At 38.8% G+C, this 23761-nt stretch overlaps 1 protein-coding gene across 1 annotated transcript in view; it reads right to left on the bottom strand.

Moving 5' to 3' along the window:
- The window catches only part of VAV3 (vav guanine nucleotide exchange factor 3), a 194753-nt gene that overhangs the window by 119752 nt on the left and 51240 nt on the right, over positions 1 to 23761 (bottom strand). Inside the window, exons 3-6 of the mRNA XM_063135512.1 lie at positions 6005 to 6063; positions 3452 to 3517; positions 2802 to 2910; positions 1258 to 1350 (exon numbers count right to left, since the gene is read on the bottom strand). Of these exons, the coding sequence (XP_062991582.1) occupies positions 1258 to 1350; positions 2802 to 2910; positions 3452 to 3517; positions 6005 to 6063 (327 nt within the window). The remainder of the gene's footprint in view (positions 1 to 1257; positions 1351 to 2801; positions 2911 to 3451; positions 3518 to 6004; positions 6064 to 23761) is intronic.

Below are 23761 nucleotides of genomic sequence, written 5' to 3'. Positions count from 1 at the left end.
GGCTAGAATTACAAACTGTGGCTACTAGGGATTTAACAGCGTTTGAACAAGAGATGGTGGGATACAAAGGAATTACAAAAGGTTTGAGCTCAAAGTTATATAAGTGGATATTAACTCAGGAAATTGGTATAAAGGATCCACTCAGGATTGTCTGGGAAACTGATCTAGGAACCTGAACTGAAGAAAAAGAGTGGAATGCCCTGTGGGACAGATGCCCATTTAGTACAATATCATATAAAAACAGGGAATTAATGTTAAAATTGACACATAGATGGTATCTGATGCCAAGAAAAATATCCATGATGAGTCCAGGGACATCCCCAGAATGTTGGAGAGGTTGTTTAGGAATCGGGACATATTTATATATGTGGTGGTCATGTTCAAAGGTGAATATTTTCTGGAACAAAGTGTTCCAGGAGATTAGCTCAATAACTGGACAATGGGTTCATCCATCCTCCCACCTAGCGCTGTTAACTTTATATAAAGGACTGGACAATAAACTATTAGATAAGGATTTAATAGACTACCTTCTACTGGCGGCAAGAAGGCACTGGAAGGATGGCAAAGGGCTTCACATTGATAACAGGTATCAAAGAGTTTGGCAGATTGCCCTTCTACAAAAATTGACAGATAAAATGAGGAATGTGCGAGGACAATTATGCAAAAATAAATTTGCGGGTATTTGGAAGAAATTTATTGACTTTGTGAATAAAGAAGAAGAGGGGAGAACACCCCATCACTATATACAGACATTTGCAGTGGATAGGAAGACTGTAATATTAGAGGGGGAAGTTCACCCTAGGCAAAAACTTGTATCTGAATCGATATGGAATGTAGAGACATATGTGTATATACAAATGATGCAACATTTGACCTCTGTAACAAAAACTACTAAAAAAAAACCCCAAAAACAAGGGACTTTAGTTATTTTATGTATTTATTTATTTACCAAGGCACAACATTTGGGAATTAGAATTAGATGGACCTACTTACTAGATTTACAAGGCAAAGATTGTTTTTAAAAGGGAGGTATGTTAATAATACTGCTATAGTTATTATATTTTTAAAACAACAACAACACAACAAATGTTCTTTCACTGCAAAGCTGTTTCATCATTTAACCTTTGATATAATCAAAAGCATACTTTTGAAACTTCCTGTATATCTGTCCCCTTCCTGAAATCTCTCTGGGCTCCCTAACCCAAAGACAACAAACTAGAATATTTCTACTGAACATTTTTTATTGAGTCACTGTACCTTTTCAATGGAGTCCAATGTTTCTGTGTATTTCTCTTCTGTCTGTTTTATTTCAGAAAGACAGCAGCTTCTTATGTCATTTTCAGGACATTTCTGCCAAGTCAACAAGAGGTTAGTTGTTAACACGACAGATGTGGATTTGGAATACTTTCCTACTAGAACGCATTGTTTTGGAAACAGTCAGAGTTTGCATGCTTGAAAATCTCTGATAATCTGCAATGAAATGCTTTCAATTTTATTGTTTGGGCAGTAGAGGCCAGCATACACATGATGCTGTAAACTTCTAGCATAATTTTTAACTTTTTTTTGGATTTTATTGTTGTAAGCCGCCTTGCGAGGGTTTCTGTCCTGAAAGGCAGTCAAGAAATGTTTTAAATAAATAAATAATGATAGATAAAGCTAGAAAAATGGAGCAACACATACAGCTGTGATCTTCTTGCCATTTACACTTATCACAGGATCCCCTTGTTGTATAATAACTATAACTGATACTATAACTAGGAATAGATGACTAGGGATCATAGTTATAGTATGATAACTATAACTGATACTATAACTAGGGATATAATGTCTGGGTGGGGAGAAGCACTGGAATTTCTCTCACCTATCAAATTTGATAGGCATATTTCTAGCATATAAACAACAGGAGGGAAGCGGAAGCACTACTATGCAAAGTCCACGGCTTGTGCCCCCACTAAGTGAAGTGCAGCATATAGCTATGGGTGAAAGGGCCTTCTTAGTAGTGGCACCCCCAGTGGAGGCTGGTGGTGTCGATGTCATGGGGCACTGAATCCGCTCTGGATTTCACCCAGAACCAGTCAGGACTCTAAAGGAGCTATTCAAGATGCTGAACCCTATCGCAAAAATAGGTTCAGCAGCTTGGATCACTCCTTTAGAGTCCTGACTGGTTCTGACTGAAATCCAGAGTGGATTTACCATCCCACTGACATCAGAGTCATCAGCCTCCACTGGGCACCCCATTTGTGGAATGGCTTCCTAGAGTGCTTTATTTGGCACCTATATTGTTGTCATTTTTGTGCCGGGCACGTACATTTTTATTTTCCCACACCTGTTAAATCTGTTTTAGTACTTCATAATTTGTTTTAGCCTGGGGCGATTTCATTCACAGCTCTGCTCATCTGTACACTGACATGGTTTTGTTATGAGAAAAAGAACCAAAAAGAATTCACAAAATAGACAAGAGTACAATCTTATTAGTAAGAAAGAGAACAACACAAACCAGTGCTGGTTATTAAATGAATGTTAAAATGATGATGATGTCTTTAATTTTTATTTTGTTTATCTACCTTTTATTTACCCCATTGTTTGCTAAAATAACCCATTAAAAACTATTAGAGGCAAATTCCAGCATATAGTTAAGTATTTTTAAATACCATTGACTTCAGTGGGATAGAGTTTAGAAAGCATTTAACACTCCACTTAAAATCAGTGAGATGTAATTCTACTTAAAGTTAGCATGGATCGTGGCCTAAATGTTTTACTACTACTATTTTTTAGGAGTCTGTCACAACTGTGAGTCATACAGGCTGATGTGCTGCTTCAGCTTTCATTAGATCCTCATACACTTCTCCACCTTCATCTTCCCCATAAACACAATCATAAAGGTCTTCATCTTCATCAACACCAGTCTCACTAAAAGACAAAGTAAAAAAAAAGACAAGACAACAAAATTAAAATATATAGAGGGTTAGGGATATTGTGGGTACCTAACTGAGTCCGGGAGTCCAATGGAGTACCCATGTACGTCCACCACGCCCCCTTCTGGACCTAGTTGGGCATCCATGGCACGTTCACAACCCCGTGCTCCAAGCCCAGACAAGCACTCGGCAGCTGTCCATCCTCATCCAGAGCCTCCATCATGCACCACAAAGGAGACTCCAGAAATTACATATTTCCCCCCAATTGTGTAAATGGCGGCCATAAAGGACCCATTTATGCAAGAGTAAAGGCATAAACCAAGCATTTGCAGATGGCTGCCGACTGCTCATCAGGCCTTGCCAGACTTTAAAGGAAGCTCGTGCAGCCCAACAACCAAGGGCAGCAGCAGGGGGCGCTTCTAACGGATCAGACATGGGTGAGTTTGCTCATCCCTAGGATTTACAGAATATTTGGGATTTTATGAACATGAGATACAGTAGAGAGAACTTTTGTGCTACACAAATTTACAACCTACTCTATTAAATCTGGAAGGCCTTTGTAAATGTCTTCATCATCCACACTCTCTTCTGTAGGAAACGGCCTATGGAGACAAAAGATTAAAAAAGTGAAAATTTGCCATAACTTTGCCATAACCTCAATGCACAAGATAGAAAGCCTAAGCACGTGTGGGAAAAACTTGTGTGTGTTGAATATAGTTTGGAACTGTATGCCTAGCCTGGATGCATTCAGTAGGATATCTAAAAGCAGCAGATACAGGTACTTCTGACATGCGCAATCTTTATACCAGAGTCAAAATACTCACAAGACCAGAACTCTAACTTCAACAGTACAGTAAGAACTAAAAAGCAGAGAGGAAACTACAGTAATATTGCCTCAGGATACATGACAATGGGCAGCAAACTTCCCAGGAATTTGGCATGTAAGCCATGGAATGTGGGATCAGTGGCTCCATGGAATTTGGAATCAGTGGCCATGGCTAGACCTACGAGGTCTAGCACAATGGAGGGGGGGGATCTCGCGATATGGTTATCACAAGATCTCCCCCTCTGTCTACACACGGCGCATGACATCCCAGGAGGAAGAGGACACTGCGCCCACCATTTTGTTTTTGTTTTTTAAAGGAGAAGGAGCGCATGAGCGCTTGAACATAAATCATAAAATTTGTTTTTTTTAAAAAAAAAAATCCCACTCATCCCACCCCACCCCCGTGCCCGGGTCCCAGCTCCTCACAGTTACTTGTAAGGAGCCGGGCCAACCCGCGATGCCCGGTCACATGTTCCGTGGTCTCAAGACCGTGGAAAAAGTGGACTAAAGGGTAGGGCATAAAGTGGACTAAAGGGTAGGGCACAGTGGATCCCTGCTCCCGGGAGCCACTGTGCATCATGTGAATTCACAGGGATGATCCCGGGACAATCCCAAGGATATTGCCCTGTCTAGCCATGCCTACTGATTCAAAAGTTTAAAGTGAGTGATGGTTTTTCAAATAGAAGTAAGAGGCAAAAAGTTCAATTGTTTTGTTTCTGACTTTCCTGCACAGGTTAAGAGTCAGGTGTAAACATGGAATTTCTTCTACCTGTGGTTTGATGTTTCACCCCTAATGGAGCCTATAGAGGAATAAATAAATCTAAAACAATTATCGAGATTTCTCCTTTCTTGGTGTCGAAGCCACTTTTCAATCCTGGTTAAAGTGAGCCCCGGCTAGACTTAGCTGCAGTTAACAATGCTACCCAGGCAATGCTTCAACACCATCCAGACACCATCCATGTCTGGAGTTAACCATCCATGACATGGTTAACTCCAGACAGGAGAGGGAATACATGATTCTGAAGTCCACTCTGAACCTCAGTTGAAAGAGGCCCCTTTGTTACGTCAGTGCTAGGCCTGAAAGAAGACAAAAGAGCTCAAGATGACTTAAAATAAGGGAACCCAAAGTTGCTGGCTATGGAGGCATGTCCCATATTGAAGGAATGAAACGTAAATACAATCCGGAGTAGTCATTTCACTCTGTATAGAGGTTTTATAGCAAGTATGTGCTTTATAATAACATGTCTCATTCTGTGCAGCTTCTCAGCAAACATATTGCTTTATAACTATATATCATCTGTGCATTATATTTATAGCAAAAAAGTAGCTCTGATTTTTCATATATAAAAAATTCTATAACATTCTATGGTTTTATATATATTGTAAGTGTTGTGACAATAAAGAATTGAATGTTTAGCTAATGTAGTTATCTAGCTGCACAGTTTGTATCCACATTATTAGTGTAATGGTCTCCTGTTTTGTGCTTGTTAACTGTGCGGGCTCCTCTCGGCTGTTGTGCATGTCCCATATTCCCACATCGTCCCATTTCAGATCATCATAACTTGGCTTAAGAAGGTGAGATATGCATGAACCTTTTGCCTATGTGCTGCCCCTTCCCACCCCACTTCTTGTTGTGCTATAATTGTTAAAACTAGGAAGCTATGATTATCAGGCTCAGAAGAAGACAGGATCTAAAGCAATTTCAAACCATAGCTTTAAATACTGGGAACAGAAGAAAGAGGAGGAAGGCTGTATGCATAGCTCATTCATGTCTTGGCTTATCAAGTGAATGTGATTATAGTCTTCATTGTACAAGCATGGGGACTGCTTTATTCAACAACACTGGGAGTCTAACGAATTCTATTTGCCCAATTCCATTACCAACACCTTATATATTTTGACAATTTGTCATAAGCCCATGCCGCATGAATCTACCCAAATGAGTAAAATCATTTGGCTAACTCAGATATAAAGGCTGGGGTGTACCACTTCTGAAACCTTATTTTATATTATTTTTAATTCTGCTGGTATCATTCTGCATAGATTTCTTTGTATTTTGTCTTCTGTCTCCATAACGTACACACGTTTAAGTAGATTTATACTGCATAACAGAAGATTTTTAATATAAGTTAGATTACTCCTCAATTTTAAGTTGCATCTTTATTTTAAAAATGATTTTAACCCGCTAATACATTTCACAAAACGTACTTGTGGTATGACCAAAAAATCAAACTAAAAACAGAATCCACAACTACAATTGTACCTCTTTCCGGCAGCTAATGCAATAGGAGTGCGAGAAAGCTTCGATAATGTTTCTATAACCTGCAGAAGGAATTGAAAACATTTGTTTAATTACAAGAAAAAATGTATACTATAATTCAAATGCCATTAAACCATGGAAGCCAACATCTAACAAATAAATAGGAGGTACATAATATTTTTGTTCAATGAGTTTTTAGACTATGCATCTCACTGATTTTAAATGGAACTGGCACAAACATGCTTAGATTGAAATCTTATCATTCCAGTGCTCACCATTTCACATAATCATATTCATAGAAGTTTTCCTAGGCCACTTTTTACAATTTAATTAAGCATGACTCAATTACTTTATTAACAGACTTATTCGAATTATTTTAAACTGGCTCAGAAAACCAGCTAGGCTCCAATCCTCCACCCACTTATCTGGGAATAATCTGCATTGAATACAGTGGGACTTACTTACACGCATGGGATTGCACTGTTAGGGATATAATCAATTAATATTGTAAGGAATATGATATTAAAGTAGGACTAGTTTATGATCAGAGCAGCTGTTAATTTGAGGGGAGGGAGGAACTGCTTGAATCGGCTTTTATCAGGGTTTCATCACAAGCCTTCTTCGCAGGGCGTCAAGAAGGCTCTGAAGACTCTCCAGTTTTTCCTCTCCTTTCCATAGTCTGTGGCCTGCAAGTTATATTGGTGTTGTCTGTTTTTATAGCCTATTTACTGGATGTTTATTGACGGATTTTCTATTGTATTTGTTTTGCTTAGTTTTGTATTCTTTTTATCTTGCACACTGTTCACTCCTTAAAGGTGGCCTAAAAACGATTTTAAATAACCGTAGGCACATTTTCTCCCTATGGATACAAGGAATCCACATAAAGTACATCATAAACGTTGATATACACATTATAAATTGCTGTTTTTTACTGCCAAATAAGGAAATATTTCTTTTTGTTCATAACTCTCTATACTGAATTATCCAGCTAAGCAACAGAACTAAAGATGCAGAAAGAGCTACACCGTACATATTATTATTATTATTATTATTATTATTATTATTATTATTATTATTCCGCCTTTTCCCCAGTACTGGGACTCAAGGTGGTTTACAAGATTAAAACATGTACAACTAAAACATATAAATATAAATTACAAAAGTTAAAATAGAATTAAAAAGGTTTTGCCTGCTTCTGAAACTGTAGCACAGGGGGAGCTAGCCTAGTCTCCCTGGGAAGGGAGTTCCAGAGCCTTCGAGCCATCGAGAAGGCTCTCTCCTGCATACCCATCAGACATGCCTGGGATGTTGGTGGGACTGAGAGAAATGCCTCCCCAGAAGATCTCAGAGCACGGGCAATCTCATGTCTTTCAGATAAGTATACGCATAGTATACGTAAGTATACGCATAGGTCAGGATCTGCAGTAGTATTTTTGAAGTTTCGTGTTTTTTTAAAGCCTATGAACAGTGGATCCTCTCCTCCACAATATATTGCGAACTGCTCTTGAAATCCTTCTGTTTCCAAAGCAGCTTGCCTTTTGGCACAGTAGGCTGCTGTTTGAAAAACAAAAGTTCCTGAAGCCCTTGTGCACATTTCACAGTTCTTTGGATCCTGAACAGAATTATAGTTACCATCCAAACTGAAAAATACTCCCTTGCCTGAATGCTGATTGCAAGAAGACACTAACAGTGGCTACAATGGAGAATTAGACCTTGTCCCCTATACACATACACATCTATCTGAAGTTAGCAATCCGATTACTAGTTTTGAACAAAAGTTGACTTTACAACAAAAAATGTCGGTGGCAGGGAAAGGAGGGTCTACTGACACTGTAGCAAATCCAAAAAGGAAAATCATCTATAGCTTTATAATATGAATTCTATCTGATTCATGAATGTGAAATGTGAAATCCAATGCTCAATCTGCAGCCTTGAACTCATAGGTTGGACTTAGATGAGTAACGGTCTCTTAGCCTCAGACCTCCATCTCTAAAATGCAGATAATAATAAAGGCCTACCTTACAGGGCAAATACCGGAGTTACTGTGATAATGTACAAGAAGCTCTAGAGCTCAATGTACTTATTGTTATCCATCATTTAAAAATGGAAAATCTATTCTTTTCAGCTAGACAGATGCACCTGTAGAGGTGACTTGCCTTCATCCCCTTTCCCCTTCCTGCTTCCTTCGTCTTTCTCCCCATGTGCTATGTGATTGTCTTGTGTGATGTATTAGTTGTTTTGTTCAGGCATTTTATGTGACTGTTGTCTGGGAATGGGGACAGGGATAAGAAAATGGGAATAAGAGTCATTATTGTAATAATTTAATCAACTCTTAATAAATAAAACATGCAAGCAAAAGGGGGGAGAGATAATTAAGAAACAAAACTCTTTTTTTAATATTCATCTAAAATGTATGCAGAACATACCGGCAAAACATTCAAAATAATTGAGGAAGAGAATAAACCATTCCCACTCCACCTTGCTACCAAAAGAGGGAGCTGTAAGACAAACCACTGCTTCAAGTCCAAACATGTCTCTCAATAAACATATTCCAGCAACATCCAGCAAGGCAAATGGTAAGTACCAGCTTGTGTTAAATTTTTAAGGTATGCACTCTAAGAACAGACTCAAGAAATCACTGGAGGAGGCAGAGATAATAGTACAGTTCTTAAAGAGCAAGAAAGAGAATAATGTATGAAATACAGGAGAGAGTTAATATGGTCACTGCGTGGCGTTATTCTGCATTAATTTAAAATATTAAGCCACTGCTGTGTTCTTCTATAACCCACTGCTGTGTTCTACTATGAGCTGATATCTTCCACTCTGACTAGAGCTAAAGCCACAAAAGATCCCTCATCCCAGTTACATAAAGTTCTCCTTTATTTGTAGCACTGAAAAATGTGGCTCATAATCTAGAATACTTTGCAAATAAGCTTCATAACTAGTAAATGCTCACACATTCAATATACGAATGTACTTAACCTAAAATGAAGCCTATTTTACTGTTTTAAAACGAATGGCTCATTTTCTGAACATGTTGCCCCAAACACCTCATAACATAATCCAAAATGAATGAAAATTCATAGTTCCGATGGTGGTAGAGATGCCCCCAGAGAGAGATTTCATCTCTCTAATGAATGTAATGTGCTAAGGGTTAAAGATGGCTTCTCTGCCAAAAGGTGGCTACATGTGGCTATATGCTAAATTTGCATTCCTTAATGGTGGACATCATGTCCTAGCAGACAAAGGGGAAAACTTTCGACCAATAGAGCATTGAATGTAACCTATGACTCATTGAGATTGTGCACCTTAACTTGAAAATTGAATGTAACTTAACTTTCTAATCCAGAACTGACCCATAGAAGGGTTAGAAAGAGACTAACACCCTCTTGTAGTCATGGCCTATATATACTGTGAGATTCGTTTGTTCTGGGTGCTTCCATCTTGTGGAACCGGAGAGCACCCCCATACTGCAGTATCGGAAGTAAATGGATTAAGTGTATTCTCCAACCTCATGTGTTTGATTGGCTATTAACACGCCGGGGAAGCGAGCCTTTAAATCCCTGGTTAAGGGACAACAGTAGCATTACCCCACTTGCCACATACCACCATCCCTTGCTGCTGCTTTTGCTGCCACCACACATCTGCATCCCACCTCATCTATGTAGTAATTGTGCCCCCATCCCTGTAGTTGTCATGGGCCCAAATGCCTGGCTCTGAGGGGGTCCTTCCTAGTCTTCAGCCTATCCCACAAAGCTGTACTTTGGTCCCTGCAGCCTATGTGAGAACATAAGAATATAGCATCGTAGGAAGAGCCATGCTGGATCAGACCAAGGGTCCATCTATTCCAGCATTCCGTTCACACAGCACAAGATACCCACAAGGAGGATATTAGTGCAATAACACCCACCAGCTCATGTCCCCAGCAACTGGTACACAGAGGCATACTGCAATATCAGCCAAATGTACAAACTATATACAGACAGAATTACTTGTGCTAAGTTCCACAAATAATTTCTTCACAAATTCATTGTCTAGCACCATTAACAACTCTGCATTTTCAGGAGCTGTTAGAAAAATAACTTGTTTTCCCAATTAATCAGTACTTTTTATTGTCAACCAATGTGCCATAATTAATTGTTGAAAAGTCTGCAAGATTAATCTTGTTCAAAAAAATTCTTAGCATTCATGTTGGGAGCTAATGTAATTGCTACCAAACAAGTCTACAACATTACCATGAACACGATAGTTAAGTATGAAACAATCTTGTTGAAACTGAAAGCATACTTGTAGAAATGCTTTTTTAATTACTAACATCCCAACAGGTGGGTTTTTTTAGCACAGTGTGTGGGAAGCCGTAAGTTATAAAAAAAAAAAAAAAGCCATTTTCCAAACATATTACAACAAAACATAATACAATGCATAGTTAGTGCCTACCATGTTACATTGTAAATTTCTTGGGACGAATTCCATGTAACTCCCTAATTATAATGGGACATTTTAGGGCTTTTCAAATGTCTTTGACAGCTGGATTTGACTCCACCAAACCAGACTACACAATTAGATAAATTATGACTGAGCCAAAACATATCTCCCCTTTTTTGTTTTAATTTCTACCAACCACAAGAATCATGGTCAGTTTCCAGCATTTGAGGGTTTCTTCAAATGTTGCCTACATTGATTTATAATTGGCACATGCAACTCAGATGTGCAATCACATCACCCAGAATTATAACTACATAATCAAAGTAACCAGCATGTTTCCTTAGGCCCCATGTCAGTGACATAACTATACCTCTGTCAGCCCATCGCATCACAACATTTCCAGCATGGGATCTTATTGGTAGACATCTCAAAGGCAGCAGTAATATACCTTTAAATTACATTGAGACAAATCTGGGTTCTATACAAAGATGAGACATGCAGATTTATAGCATGCACTCATCAGCACAAACATCAAAATAAAATATACCTTAACACTGAGGACTGTAGATAACATGATGTGAAATGAACACTATGAGAATGAGCAATGTTTATAAAAACTTGGAGCAAAATTGCAATCATATAAGAGGAGGCATGCATTAAAACAAGAGCAATCATTTTTGACATGAAAAGCTTGTTATTGAACACTGGAAATAACATAAAATCTCTTCAAATGGGTGAGGGGGTTATAGTGAAAATTCAACATTGTAAAACTCAATTCAGCATCAGCAAGAACCATGAAGTTAATGCCCTGGGCACACCTAACTAAATTCAGGCAGAAGCTTACAGTTACAGTAGACTCACTCATCAACATGGATGTGGTTAGGGCTTTTTTCTAGACTAGAACATGAATAGGTAGCGCACAGCAGTTAAGCCCATACAGTGTGCAAAGCATGCCTGTGTTGTACATCCTGGCAATCTATTCTGAATCGTCTAGCTTTTAACACAAGCCTGAAAATGTGGCAGCATAAAAAAAAAAAACTACAGGTGGAAAATTAAAGAAGAACTATGATAATTCCTGTGGCAATTCTGCAACGCAAATTCATTGTTCTGAACATTCCCAGGGCACTTGGCCATCACAGCTGTCCCCAGGATTGTAGCCAGAACTTCTGATGTAAAAAATAGTAGACTATTTAACTGATTAAAACATTAGTTCCCAGTCCTTGTAAATCATATCAGTGCTTTTGCACTCACTGGCCAATGTATTAGAATACAACCTGCACATTTTTTTCTTATTGTTCAACTGAGAAGAATACAGCCTACACGTTTTTCCCTGAAACATCCACTAATTAAAGGACTAGAGACTTCCTTTGTTTTTTAACTGAATATATGCCACACCACACCACAAGTTTAAATGTTTATTTAAATCTTTTGTATCTCACTTTCCCCTGTAATCAAGATGGCTTGGCTTATAGTATTAAAAATCATAATGAACAATTCTAACACAAATGTCAATATACAAATCAACTGCAAATTTCTTTTATGTACATACTTCCATGATGAATGAGTTACTTGTATCTATTCTACTATAGGAGAATTGTGATTCGTACTCTTCTAAAATATACGAAAGAGAATGGTGTGTACCCAAGAGGACATTGCAAACCAGTGCAAATACTGAATAAGCTGTATCTGGCCCACCAAAGGTTTCCTCCCTCTCCCCCTAAACTGGCCCATGTGAATTGCCTCAAAGGGCCTGAGAGAAGCTTTAACACCCGCAATACATCCTGTGCGTTTTACCTGGTCAACCACTGCACTGTAGTATGAAAGCCTATACTATATGTGCTTCTAAAAAACAAAGAAGAAGGTTGCAATCTCATGCATGTTTCAACAGAAAAAAGTCCTCCAACTCCCAGTGTTGGAAGTTGTAGGACTTTTTTCTGTGTAAATATGCATGGGAGCACACCCTAAAGGATTTAATTAGCATAAATTCAGTCTACACAGCACACAATGAAGATAATTACCCCTCAAACATGTGAAGTATTTATCTAGGCCTTAGCTAGACCTAAGGTTTGTCCCGGGATCAATCCGGGGTCATCCCGGACTGCTCCCGGGATATCCTGTGTGTCATTTACATGAACAAGGATGACCCCAGGCCGATCCCGGGATAAACTTTAGGTCTAGCTAAGGCCCTAGTGTTTAAAAAATTAAAATCCACTTTCCATAGGAATCTTTTTTAAAGGTAATGTTGAGCCTCTTGCATAAAAGACTGTTAAGCAAGCCCAGCAGAAACCTCATCTTCATTTCTGCATTACAAAAGAAACAGGCTCAAGGATCAGAATCATTAGCCCTTTTGCTCTAGATAAAAGACACTGAAGATGCCAGAACTTCTCAGGAGAAAAATGAACATAATCAGATGTAAACCACGTCTTCCATTAAAATCTATTTATACATCACAGCATCCTCACCTGATGCTTCAGAATAGCAAATTTTATGCAAATTTGAGCAAGAAATTAAAGCATAAGACACTGTTGGAGAAAGGCTGCCTTAAGACAGAATGTTGGTGTATACCTGATTCATATGCTGGAAAAACATGTCACACATGGGCACTGGACCACTGAACTGGGGCATCTTCCCTATGAGGGAAGGTTAAATGGCTGGGATTGTTCAGCTTGGAAAAGGAGGCTAAGGGGAGACCTGACAGAGGTGTACAAAATTATGTATGGTGTGGAGAATGTGGATAGTGAGGCATTTTTCTCCCTCTCCCATAATACTAGAACCAGGGTCATGCCATGAAGCTGATTGGTGGGATATTCAGGACAGATAAAAGGGAGTACTTCTTCATACAGCGCATAGCTAAACTATGGAATTCTCTACCACAAGATGTGGTGATAACCACTAATTTGGATGGCTTTAAAAAGTGGTTGGAAAAAATCCTGGAGGAGAAGGCTATCAATGGCTGCTAGTCCTGATGGCTGTGTGCTACCTACAATATCAGAGGCAGAAAACCTATATACACCAGTTGCTGGGAAACATGGGTGGGAGGGTGCTGTTGCACCATGTCCAGCTTGTGGGTCCCTGGTTGACAGCTGCTTGGCCATTGTGTGAACAGAGTGCGGGACTAGATGGACCCTTTGTCTGATCCAGCAAGGTTCTTCTAATGTTCTCCTTCAGCCAGAAGACTGAAGTTGATTTTGAAGAAGCTCTTGGGGGCCACATTGCAGTGACAGGCAAAAGGGGTGGGGCCAAAATAGAAGCTTATTGCAGCTTAAAGCTATCATTGCCAGGACCTAAGCCTTGGGAGAAGCATTTCAATCTTTAAGAATGTGGGGTTGGGGCCATCCCAGGGGGTCAGATTTGGCTCCCAAACCTGAGCTTCTGCACCCCAGATCTAGCAAGGCTCAATACACTTGCAGCGAATGTTAAAACACTTTCACACATATCAGTTTCATTCTTTCTCATGCCACTTCTCCATCTGATTTCTCTCAGAGGCATTTATTAGAATTTCAGTGCACTTACGACAGTTGCAACAAAGACCACTAATCACCAATCAATTGTAGTTTCACACTTGTATTAAATGCAATCTCATCCACTGCATTGAAAAAGAAAACAAAAAGCTAGTGAGAACTATATATCCAACGCCAATATATGAAATCAGCAAGACTACAAGCAACAGCAATCACATAGCTCTGCCCTTAGGGGAGGATCTTTTCCCCCTTGCAAATAGCCAGGAGAGGGGCCATAATCCAGATCAGGGCCCTGGTGTTAGGGATAGGGGTTGTAAACCCTTTGCCACCCACTGTTGTCCCAATCTTGATCAAGGTGGGGTGGCTCATTGGCTATTCATGAGGAAAACAATTCACTTAAGGACAAAACTACTTTATTCTTATGTTTTGCGGGTTCGCCCTAGAGTCTTTCCCTTAATTAAGGCAAAGACAACCTGTCTTATCTTATGTCCATGCTTGGCTACCAAAGAGTAGAGAGAAAATGTTCAAAAATTTTCCTACTCAAATACATAGACACGAACACTGTTTTGGAATCTATGATAATCACAACTATGATATTTATGGTTTTATTCATTAGATTACAATTGATGTTTTTTATATACCTGATTCATTTAGTAATATTAAATATTTAATGAAATGATTCTCTTACAGTTTTTATAAATTATTTACATGCATACTTTTTTTGTTTTTCAATATAATTAGTTAACTTTTTTTAAAAAAATGCCTTTTTTATGTTCATAGGATCCTCATATTTTGGTTTGCTTTATTTTTTATAGTTCTTTAATTTGCTTTCTTGAAAAAGCACTGCATTACCTGTTATGCCTGTCTGTATGTTTTACTGTTGCTATTTTTGTTTTACAATTGATGTTGCCGTTTTAGCTGTAGTGAGCTGCTCTGAAAAATTCACATGCAGCAAAATGGTAACATATAAAACTTTATGTAAATAAATAAAGTCTCTCTTCTCTCTTTTTTTTTTCTTCCCCCATCTACAGGGAAGAGTTCTCAATTTTAATGCAGATCTCTCAAGGTGAAACTTCCAACACCTCCTGTTTTGTAATAGACGCGGCTTGCCCATAAATACCAGCCTCCTGAAAGCATTTTAAAATCCTTTTCCCCATTGATTATTTTGAAAGATATCCTCCATAAACTTTATTACATAATTATATGAAAGCATAGCAGACACAAAGAAACAGGAATAGCAGAGAACAGTTAAAAATGCAGCCAGATGCCAGCAGCCTCTAGCAGCGTGATATCAGAACAAAATTGAGCACCCTGAATATAGTTGTGTAGGTATATAATTTCAGAATCTATTTAAAGGTTCAACATTGTATTCACTCCAGCAGGGGATTTAAGACTACGCACATTACCTATGAACCCTTTGGTTCTATTATCAGGCAATTTTAAAGGCCTTGTAAAGAAAGAGGAGGGTCAACCCATTGCTAACATGTTAGCTGCAGCCCAGATCCTAGTTATGGGAAAACAATATATGGAAAAGAATATTAATGTATAAAATAACTTAATATAAAAAAATTGGGAAGGTAGAGCAATGAAACAGTGGAATGAATTTATTATTTATCGGAAAGAAAGAAATGGACATGGTGGTTTGATGGAGGAAGTTCTGGGGGAGATTTCATTTTTAAAACTTCCTTTTACAGACGTTTTCATGAGTTAATCAAGAATATGAGTTGTATTAAATATATTTCATATTAGACAAGGCACTTGTTTGCCAATGTTGCTAGGTTTTGCACTAATATCAATATTGTAGAACAATATTGGCATACATGATATTTGAAGTTATATTCTATAGACTCTATTGTTTGTCTGTAGCTTTGTAGTATTCTAATAGTTTCTGGATTTTTAAAAAAAGGTATCAGAAAAAAAAGTACACACATTAGAGTAATATATGGAATGTTTGTTACCACTGAAAACCAGTGGTAAATTGCAGGCACTCATCATGACATTCTGATAGCCACGCCCCCAAGGAGAGTCCAAAATGCAGGCATCTGTATTGATCTATATATCTGTGTGTCTGTCTGTCTGTGTACATGTATTATGTACATACACCCACACCAAAGAGAAGCAGTATATAGCATAACACCCAATTTCCGCTGAAAAGCACAGAACAGTGAGTAGTGATGCTGTCAAATTTCATAATGATTTGGCTCATCGGTCAAAATTTGTGCATTCATAATGCCCTCCTCTGTAGCGATCTAGGATCCTGGTCTTACAAATTTGTTATTAATTTCGAGATAGTTTCTGAGCTTCAGAGCATGCGCAGTCTGTATTTTAACTACAGCATTTCTGTACATGTGCCGAGTTGGTTGATTTAACCCTTTTCTTTCAGGAAAAAATGGGAGGATGTCATTTTAACCCATTAGGGAAAGGTTGGCATTTGAACTCATTCCACAAACCAATCGTGTTCAAAGAAATAGTCACATAAGTGATATACATCTCTATATACCAATCCATAGCTCTCCCTTCCATATACCAATCGGCAATAGCGAATAAACATTACATGAAAAGGCCATATGGAAACAACCAGTCAGGAGGAGTACATAATGATGTCATAATGCATTATTTGCATTGATACTACAGCTAGCAAGATGCAGCTTGATACTGCACATGTGCAAAAATACTCAGAATGAGATTTTGAATTAATGGAGAACTCTCATCCAAGATTACACGGATTTATTGCTTTCTGAGTAAATAACAAATTTATTTGTGATAAGTTTGCCCATTACTAATAGTGAGCTGGCAAAGGGGCAATGTAGTGGTTAGCATGTTGGACTTTAGCTGGAGAGACTTGAGTCTGCATAAAAAGGGGAAAGAGGAAACACAACATGTCCCTAAACAGGCCATCATCTCAAGATTTTGCAGGAGTTTGTTTCCCCAACAGCTGGAAGAAGCGTTTAGAGAGCAACTCTGTGCTCCCCCGCCTCCAGACAGCCTTGGAGGGCATAGGATAATTTGGTTTCCTGGCTCCAAGGTCAGAGACAGGAGTCCAACCTCAGAGCCAGGGAACCATGCTCCCCACATCCTTATAGCCAGCGTAGAGAGAACGACACCACCTACCTCTGTGTACGCTGAAAATGGAGCATAGAGATGGGGGAAAGAGGGTATTTCCAGGGGCAGGGCAGAGAGGAGGCCACAGTGGCAGCCTGGCCACAACTTCTTCCCGCCTCCTCCTCCACGGTGCTGTGAAATCGCCCATCAAACAAAAATGCAGGGAAGCTGGAGAGCAGAGGTGACAATCTGTTCTCCTCTTCCCACCTTGTATTGGATATTCAGCAGGATCCAAGTTCAGAGACTGGGGACAATCCGGATAGGATTGAACCCTTAATCTCTCAAAGTTAACAAACCAGTTCTAGCAGTTTTCATTTCATTTAAGAACAGGTCTTTTATAAAGCTAATAGGACTTAATAGCCTTTTCATTGCCAAGCTGCCTCAAAATACATTTGTGTTGCAACAGGGCTATCTCACGCGAAAATATTATTTTTGGGGGAAAAAACCTCTTTCCCAGTCTGAGCATTGCAGCTAAATTCAGAGTGCACAGTCTGAGAAAGGTACCAATTGATGTCATTGGCCCTGCTAATCAAAAAAAATCCTTGTGCTTCAATCCTGCAAGTCCTGGCTCCACTACACCACAGGTGAAAGCTGGTTAGCCTACTGTAGTTCATGAGTGTTACAAGTCTCGTCAGAGCAGTTATGAGAGCAAAAGTCATGCAAGAGAACTAATGAAATTTCTGGTACTGTGACATCCTGTATATAGCAGACTGAATCCCAGATGAAGACAGATAATGTGCTCTGCTTCAGAGAAGCAACTGAAATCCATAATCATAAAACTAATTATTATTGAACTTTTACTGAGCTTAGCAGTTCCATTTCAGTTAATTGTGCCCAAATATCATGTAGGCTCATCATGCATAGTGATTAATTGGCACCACTGGGACCCTCGAGGAAATCTCTTAGAAGGATTAGAACTCAGGCACGAACCAAATCAGTGGAACTATTGAATAATGTTCACATTACAGATATAGCGTGAAGAATTTTAAAATTTAAAAAATAAAAGATAATTAATGAGCTGCTTTTGTTTAAGGACTATCGAACCACAGCACATTTTCCTGGCTATGAGACTTCTGTTGATAATTTGCCTTCAATAAAAAACCCAGTTGAGGTCATCTTCTCAAATTTAAATTTTGTTAAAGCTTTTGGAAAACCAGTAAACATCAGCATTTCATATTTCTTTAAAACTATGGTAACAAAATTGTTGACAATGCCAAATATGTTTATTGAATTAAGAATCCACAAGAAACCATAGTCCTGAAATCTGAGAACATCCTGATATTTAATTTCATCAATTGTCATTTATTTATTGAACATAATTTTAAACTACCCTTTAACTCTAGTACATCAGGGATATAAAACACAAGATATGCCAGAACAAAAACAAATCAGAACCATAAGACTGTGGAGCAAACTAAAGGTAAACCAGTATTACACTTCAAAATCCTAGGGCAAATTGGTTTTAACTTGATGGTGAAATGATCAAGCTGAAATGATCATTGGTACCAATCAAGCTTTTGCGGCAGTGGTTCCCAATCGGTGGTCCACGGACCCCAGGGGGTCCATGTAACCCACCCAGGGGGTCCGTGGCACCACTCACATATTAGCTCTGCAAGGTCCGCATTTTAATAAAAGAAAATACGACGTCTCCCCACTCCATTTGCTTCGACGGTGACATCATGCGCAAAAGCACCTGCGTGATTTAGCGACTAGCTTCAGAGATTACTTCCCTGCACCTAATCCTGAAAATTCATGGATCCTTTTGTATGTGGTGATGAACAACTAACAACTCTATCTGCGGAAGAGCAAGATGCACTTGTTGATGTGACTTGTGATGGTTCATTGAAATCATTTTTCAAAGAATATAGACTGGACCAATTCTGGGTGAAGGTTTTTCCTGATTATAAGAAGTTAGGTGAAAAAGCTTTGAAACATCTAGTTCCCTTTTGTTCCACATATCTTTGTGAACAAGCATTTTTGACATTTTGTTATATGAAGAACAAGCATAGAAATCGGCTCGATGTTGATCCAGATTTGAGATTAAAAGTAGGAAATATTGAACCGGATGTGGAAGGGATTGTTCGAGACAAAAAGAGGCATGATTTCTCCGATCACATTTAGGTTTAGTAGCTGCTAGACAGGTCATAATTTGTTCAATTGTAAACTGGATGTTAGTAAAATTAAATTCATCTTTATATTCCTAACTAAATCATTAACATTTTTGCATGGTAATATCACAAATATCACAATTTTTATGGTCTGTTTTTTAGTATACGTAAAATCCTTTGCTTATTAGGGGCTACCCCTTATTTTCTCAAAAAAAAATTGCTTCGCACAGGTAACTACCATAGAGATAACTAATTTTTCAAAAGTAGGGGGTCCTTAGCTTGGCATTTGAAAAACAAGGGGTCCGCAGTACTTAGCTAATTGGGAACCACTGTTCTATAGAGTTGGCAATCCAAAGATGGGGTGCTACCATTGAGAGCCCCCCCTCCTTGTCGAATACAATGCCGTCTGGACACCCTGTAAAGTTCTGTGAATAAGGCAAGATGATTGCACAATAAAAGCCTCATCTGGAAGCACCCCTGGAAAGGGATCTGGGAGTTGTGGTGGATAGCTCAATGAAAAGATCAACCCAGTATGTGAATGCTGTGAAAAAGGTAAATCCCATGTTTTGGATCACCATGAAAGGAACCTTAAATAAAACAGCCAGGATCAGAATGCTTCCATACAAATCTATGATGTGGCCACACTTTTTCTAAACTGCGCACTTTAAAAAGTAGTATGACTCAGTTGGCATGATGAGACAGTTAAACTCTGCCACCTTTGCACATGTTCAGATGTTGGCTGCTGTAACATTTTAGTTTGTGGAGGAAACAAAAAAGTCTCCTTTGCAATGTGCATGTGCGAGATACCGAAGCAGACTTCTCATGAAAAACAAAATGCTTGCAATAAACAAGCACTATTCTTGTTGCTGCTTCTGCTAATTTGACTATTTCTGTGGATACTGCCTCCACCCGTGTTGGCTCTATGTTTATTTATTTATTTATTTATTTATTTATTTATTACATTTTTATACTGCCCAATAGCCGAAGCTACAGTTGATCTACTATTTTAAACAAAGCACATGTGATAACAACCAATCCAAGAAGTATGAATCATGATGTTTTGTATCATGAAGCATGGAGGTGAAAAGATCATATTATGTACATCACAATCCCAAAATTCACTTAAGTGACACACACGCCAGAATTTGAAGATACTCTGACATTTCCAAAGGCATTTCACCTGAGTTAATGGTAGTCAATGTACCTTGGAAACCAATTTATGAATTGTAATGAGATCAATTCACCCATCACTAGGTACCAGTACATAATTTCACTGTGTAGTGTAATTTTTGTGGACAATCAGAACAATTACAGAGAGGAGGGCCAAAAAGGATGAAGCGAAGAGATCTACCAACCATCTTAAAGATGGCAACTCATTTCATAAAGAGATACATTTAGGAATAGCTTGCATAATTGCAAGCATTAAAAATACTTAACCTAGATATTTCTGTCGATATTGTCAAGAAGAAACAGAAATTTCAAGGTCACTGAGAAGTGTCTCTATGCCTACATCCATCTTTTGGATTTTTGATTTGAGTCAGAAGCACTGACAGCATAATGAGGCTCTTCACAGAGGCCACCCAGCGGCCTAATTAATGGCATTGAAGAACAGGCTAACAGGGAGGGAAGTACATATAACCCAGATCCAATAACTTGCTAGAACACAGTGATTCTCAGGTCACAAAAAGCCTTACAGTTTGGCTCATAGCACACACACAAAGTCTGCCAAGAATGTATATGATGAATCAACACAAATCAATTTGATGCCTTTGGGGATGGAGGAAGGGGCATTCTGACATACTGATTATTTTCTATAGAGCTTAAAGCAAAAATCCACTATTGTTTTTCGAACATAAAACAGCCTTACAAGGGCACTCATGTGGGGTCAAAACATAACATTAGATGGAAAGATATGGGAAGATAAATGAAGGAAAAGATAAGTGGAAAGAGGAGAAACAAGAAAATCAATCCAAGGTAAAATAGGTCCTATAAAATGTGTCCTTATAACCATTTTGAGTTTATTTCTGTGACTACTCATAATAAGTTGAACAGGCTGAATGTGTGGCTCAGTTCTATTTAACATAAAGGACTTAGGAATGAAACATATTAAACCCAGTATAAAGTAGTTATGATCTACAGCAAAAGCCACACATTTACTAATGTATTAATAATCTCCAGCATTAATAGAAGATTTACTAGCACTGGAAAAAAGGTGTCCCTAAATTGACCCATTGACTTCCTTCGCCCCAATATATTGACGTATGCCATTCATTTCCACAGGGGGGAAAGGGTTGCACTTAGGGACACAATTTTTTAAGGAGCAAAACCTGTCCACCACATTGGGCGGTTTGATCTCCCATGGGAGTAACACAAGATACATTCCCTTAGTCATCCTAGCAAGGGATTGTATGCTCTTTACATAATAAATTGATACTGTACTTTGAGTATCAAAGTAACCAGTAATAAAAAAAATGCAAGCTCCCATTGCAATGTTGACCTATATTTGAATCTCTTTTTAACTCTCTCATCTTCTGTAATGGCAGAGGCAACCAATATTCCCTCAAGTCATTTACAGGCTTTGGTGAAAGCAGGATTACATTGAACCTAACTACTTAGCTAATGTCAATTTCCCCCTGTGCATGCACACAGCAGGCGCCAGCAGAATTCTGCTAACGTATTTGGCTCATCAAGAATTAGAAACAGTTTTTACCTCTCAAGGTGTTAAATAACCCATGAAGTGACGTTTTAGAGGATGAACTGAACAAGCAACTATTAAGCTCCCAACTGTTTTCCTAAACAATTCATCTGATGAACACATTTTGCTTAAATACACACCTGCATCTTGTCTAATCTAAGTTTAAAAATTATTTAAACCTCTTGCAGTCAAATACAGCATGATTTTAATCTGTTTTGCTTAATTTAACTAAATACACAACTGGCACTAAATAGCCTCATGTGTTAGTTAGCTTGACAGTTGATGGTACTTGCTTAAAGGTCTTTCGATGGCAGGTGTCTATTCCAACATGCAGGAATTTGTGTCACATCTTGCCTGTCTTGGAAATGGCCAAAGGAGGCCATATTGCAGTTAAAATCTGGCCATAAGAATGGGGGAGAATAACTTAGACTTCCTGCTGGCTGCCCTGCAGCAGTCTTGAATACCTTTAAGGACAAGCTGTTGCTTTGACAAAAACTGATGCTTCTTTAAAGAGTAGCAGGGCCTGCCCATGTGTCTACCGCTCTCCCCAGGCTAACTTCTTTGTCTCTAAAACAGAGATATTTTAAAGAACAAAATAAAAATCCAGTACTCCAGTAATGACCATGTAAAAAAGCCTGCCCCTGTTACTTCAAAATATTCTGTGAAATTTGGTGCCTTGTGTGTGAGAGAGTGTGTTCACAGGAGGGGAAAAAAACACATATCTATCTCAATCAGCAGTTCATGGAATCTGTTGGACACAAACTTGGTGTCAATCCAGCACTCTTTGTAATCTCCTACCTCAGCTGGGTCACACTGTCCCTGCTGCGTCATGGCCAGGATTTCCGTAGCACAGACAGGGTGGTTAAAATGATTGCATACTATGTGAGTCTTGCTTACGTGTTCCATTCTTTTGGCTGGAGTTTACTGTATCCCTTTTCCAAGTATCAGTTACCTATCCCCACCACACACCCCACCCTCGAGTAGTAGTTACGTTCCTAAAATGACCTTTTAACATTTTTGACGTCATGCTATAAGTAATCAAAACATCCGTTATAGAGTGCACTGCAATAAAACAAAAAGTCTTGTCACTTCTGAGCTTTAGTTGAAACACCACCATAATCAGGAATCACCACAGGGAACATATATTTTAATCTGACTACCCTTTAAAAAATGGCCACTGGAGCACTTCCAGAGAAATAAGGTGAAGTGTACATAAATTAAGTTAATGCTCCTTTTGAGAATCTGGTGTTACTCTCAGAGGTTTTTTATTGATCAAAAAGTAGGTGGCAAAATCTTTCAGAGTTCTACAGGAAAGCTGTCCATCCTGAAATTATTTGTAATTAATTATGATAAGAATCAATGCAGGGATTCAACAAGCAGCCAAAGCAGGGCTATGCCAAATGCTCTTTCCAATCCTGTTCACTACCATTGCTTCCCCTATCTGCTGCCATTTCAGTGCCATCTTTTTTCTCTCTTTCTCATTACTACACCTTCCTCCTCAGTTTGTCATACAGGCAATCCCAGGCAATTGTAGATCATGTGCTCAATCTAATGATGTCACGATACAGCATAGGTAATCATACTTGGCTCTATGATATCATCACTGAGAGCAAGTGAAGCCAATTCCGAGTTAAGACAATGCCTCCTGGATAAATGAATACTGTTATACATCCCCCACTACCCAAGCATTAAGAAGTTCCAGGGTTGGTGCTTACATGGGTTTGGCTTCACTTTGGAGTAAAGGTCATTGGAGAGTTATGGCATTTTGATTTATTTACAAATTGAGCATAGGTGGAGGCAAATAGCTTAAACACTCTAACAAGCAGCAAATCCACCATTCCATGTCAAATCCCCAGAAAGAGAGATTTTCACCCACAAGGTGCTTTCTACCTGCAGGTCAGCGCTCTCTCTCGCTCTCGCTCTGTACTGCTCTTTCTTAAAAACAGCCCATTCTTTCTTTTCCCTTTTC

The sequence above is a fragment of the Elgaria multicarinata genome, chromosome 1 (assembly GCF_023053635.1).
Source record: "Elgaria multicarinata webbii isolate HBS135686 ecotype San Diego chromosome 1, rElgMul1.1.pri, whole genome shotgun sequence".
In the NCBI taxonomy this organism is placed as follows: domain Eukaryota; kingdom Metazoa; phylum Chordata; class Lepidosauria; order Squamata; family Anguidae; genus Elgaria; species Elgaria multicarinata.
This window is presented reverse-complemented; position numbering and strand designations above follow the sequence as displayed.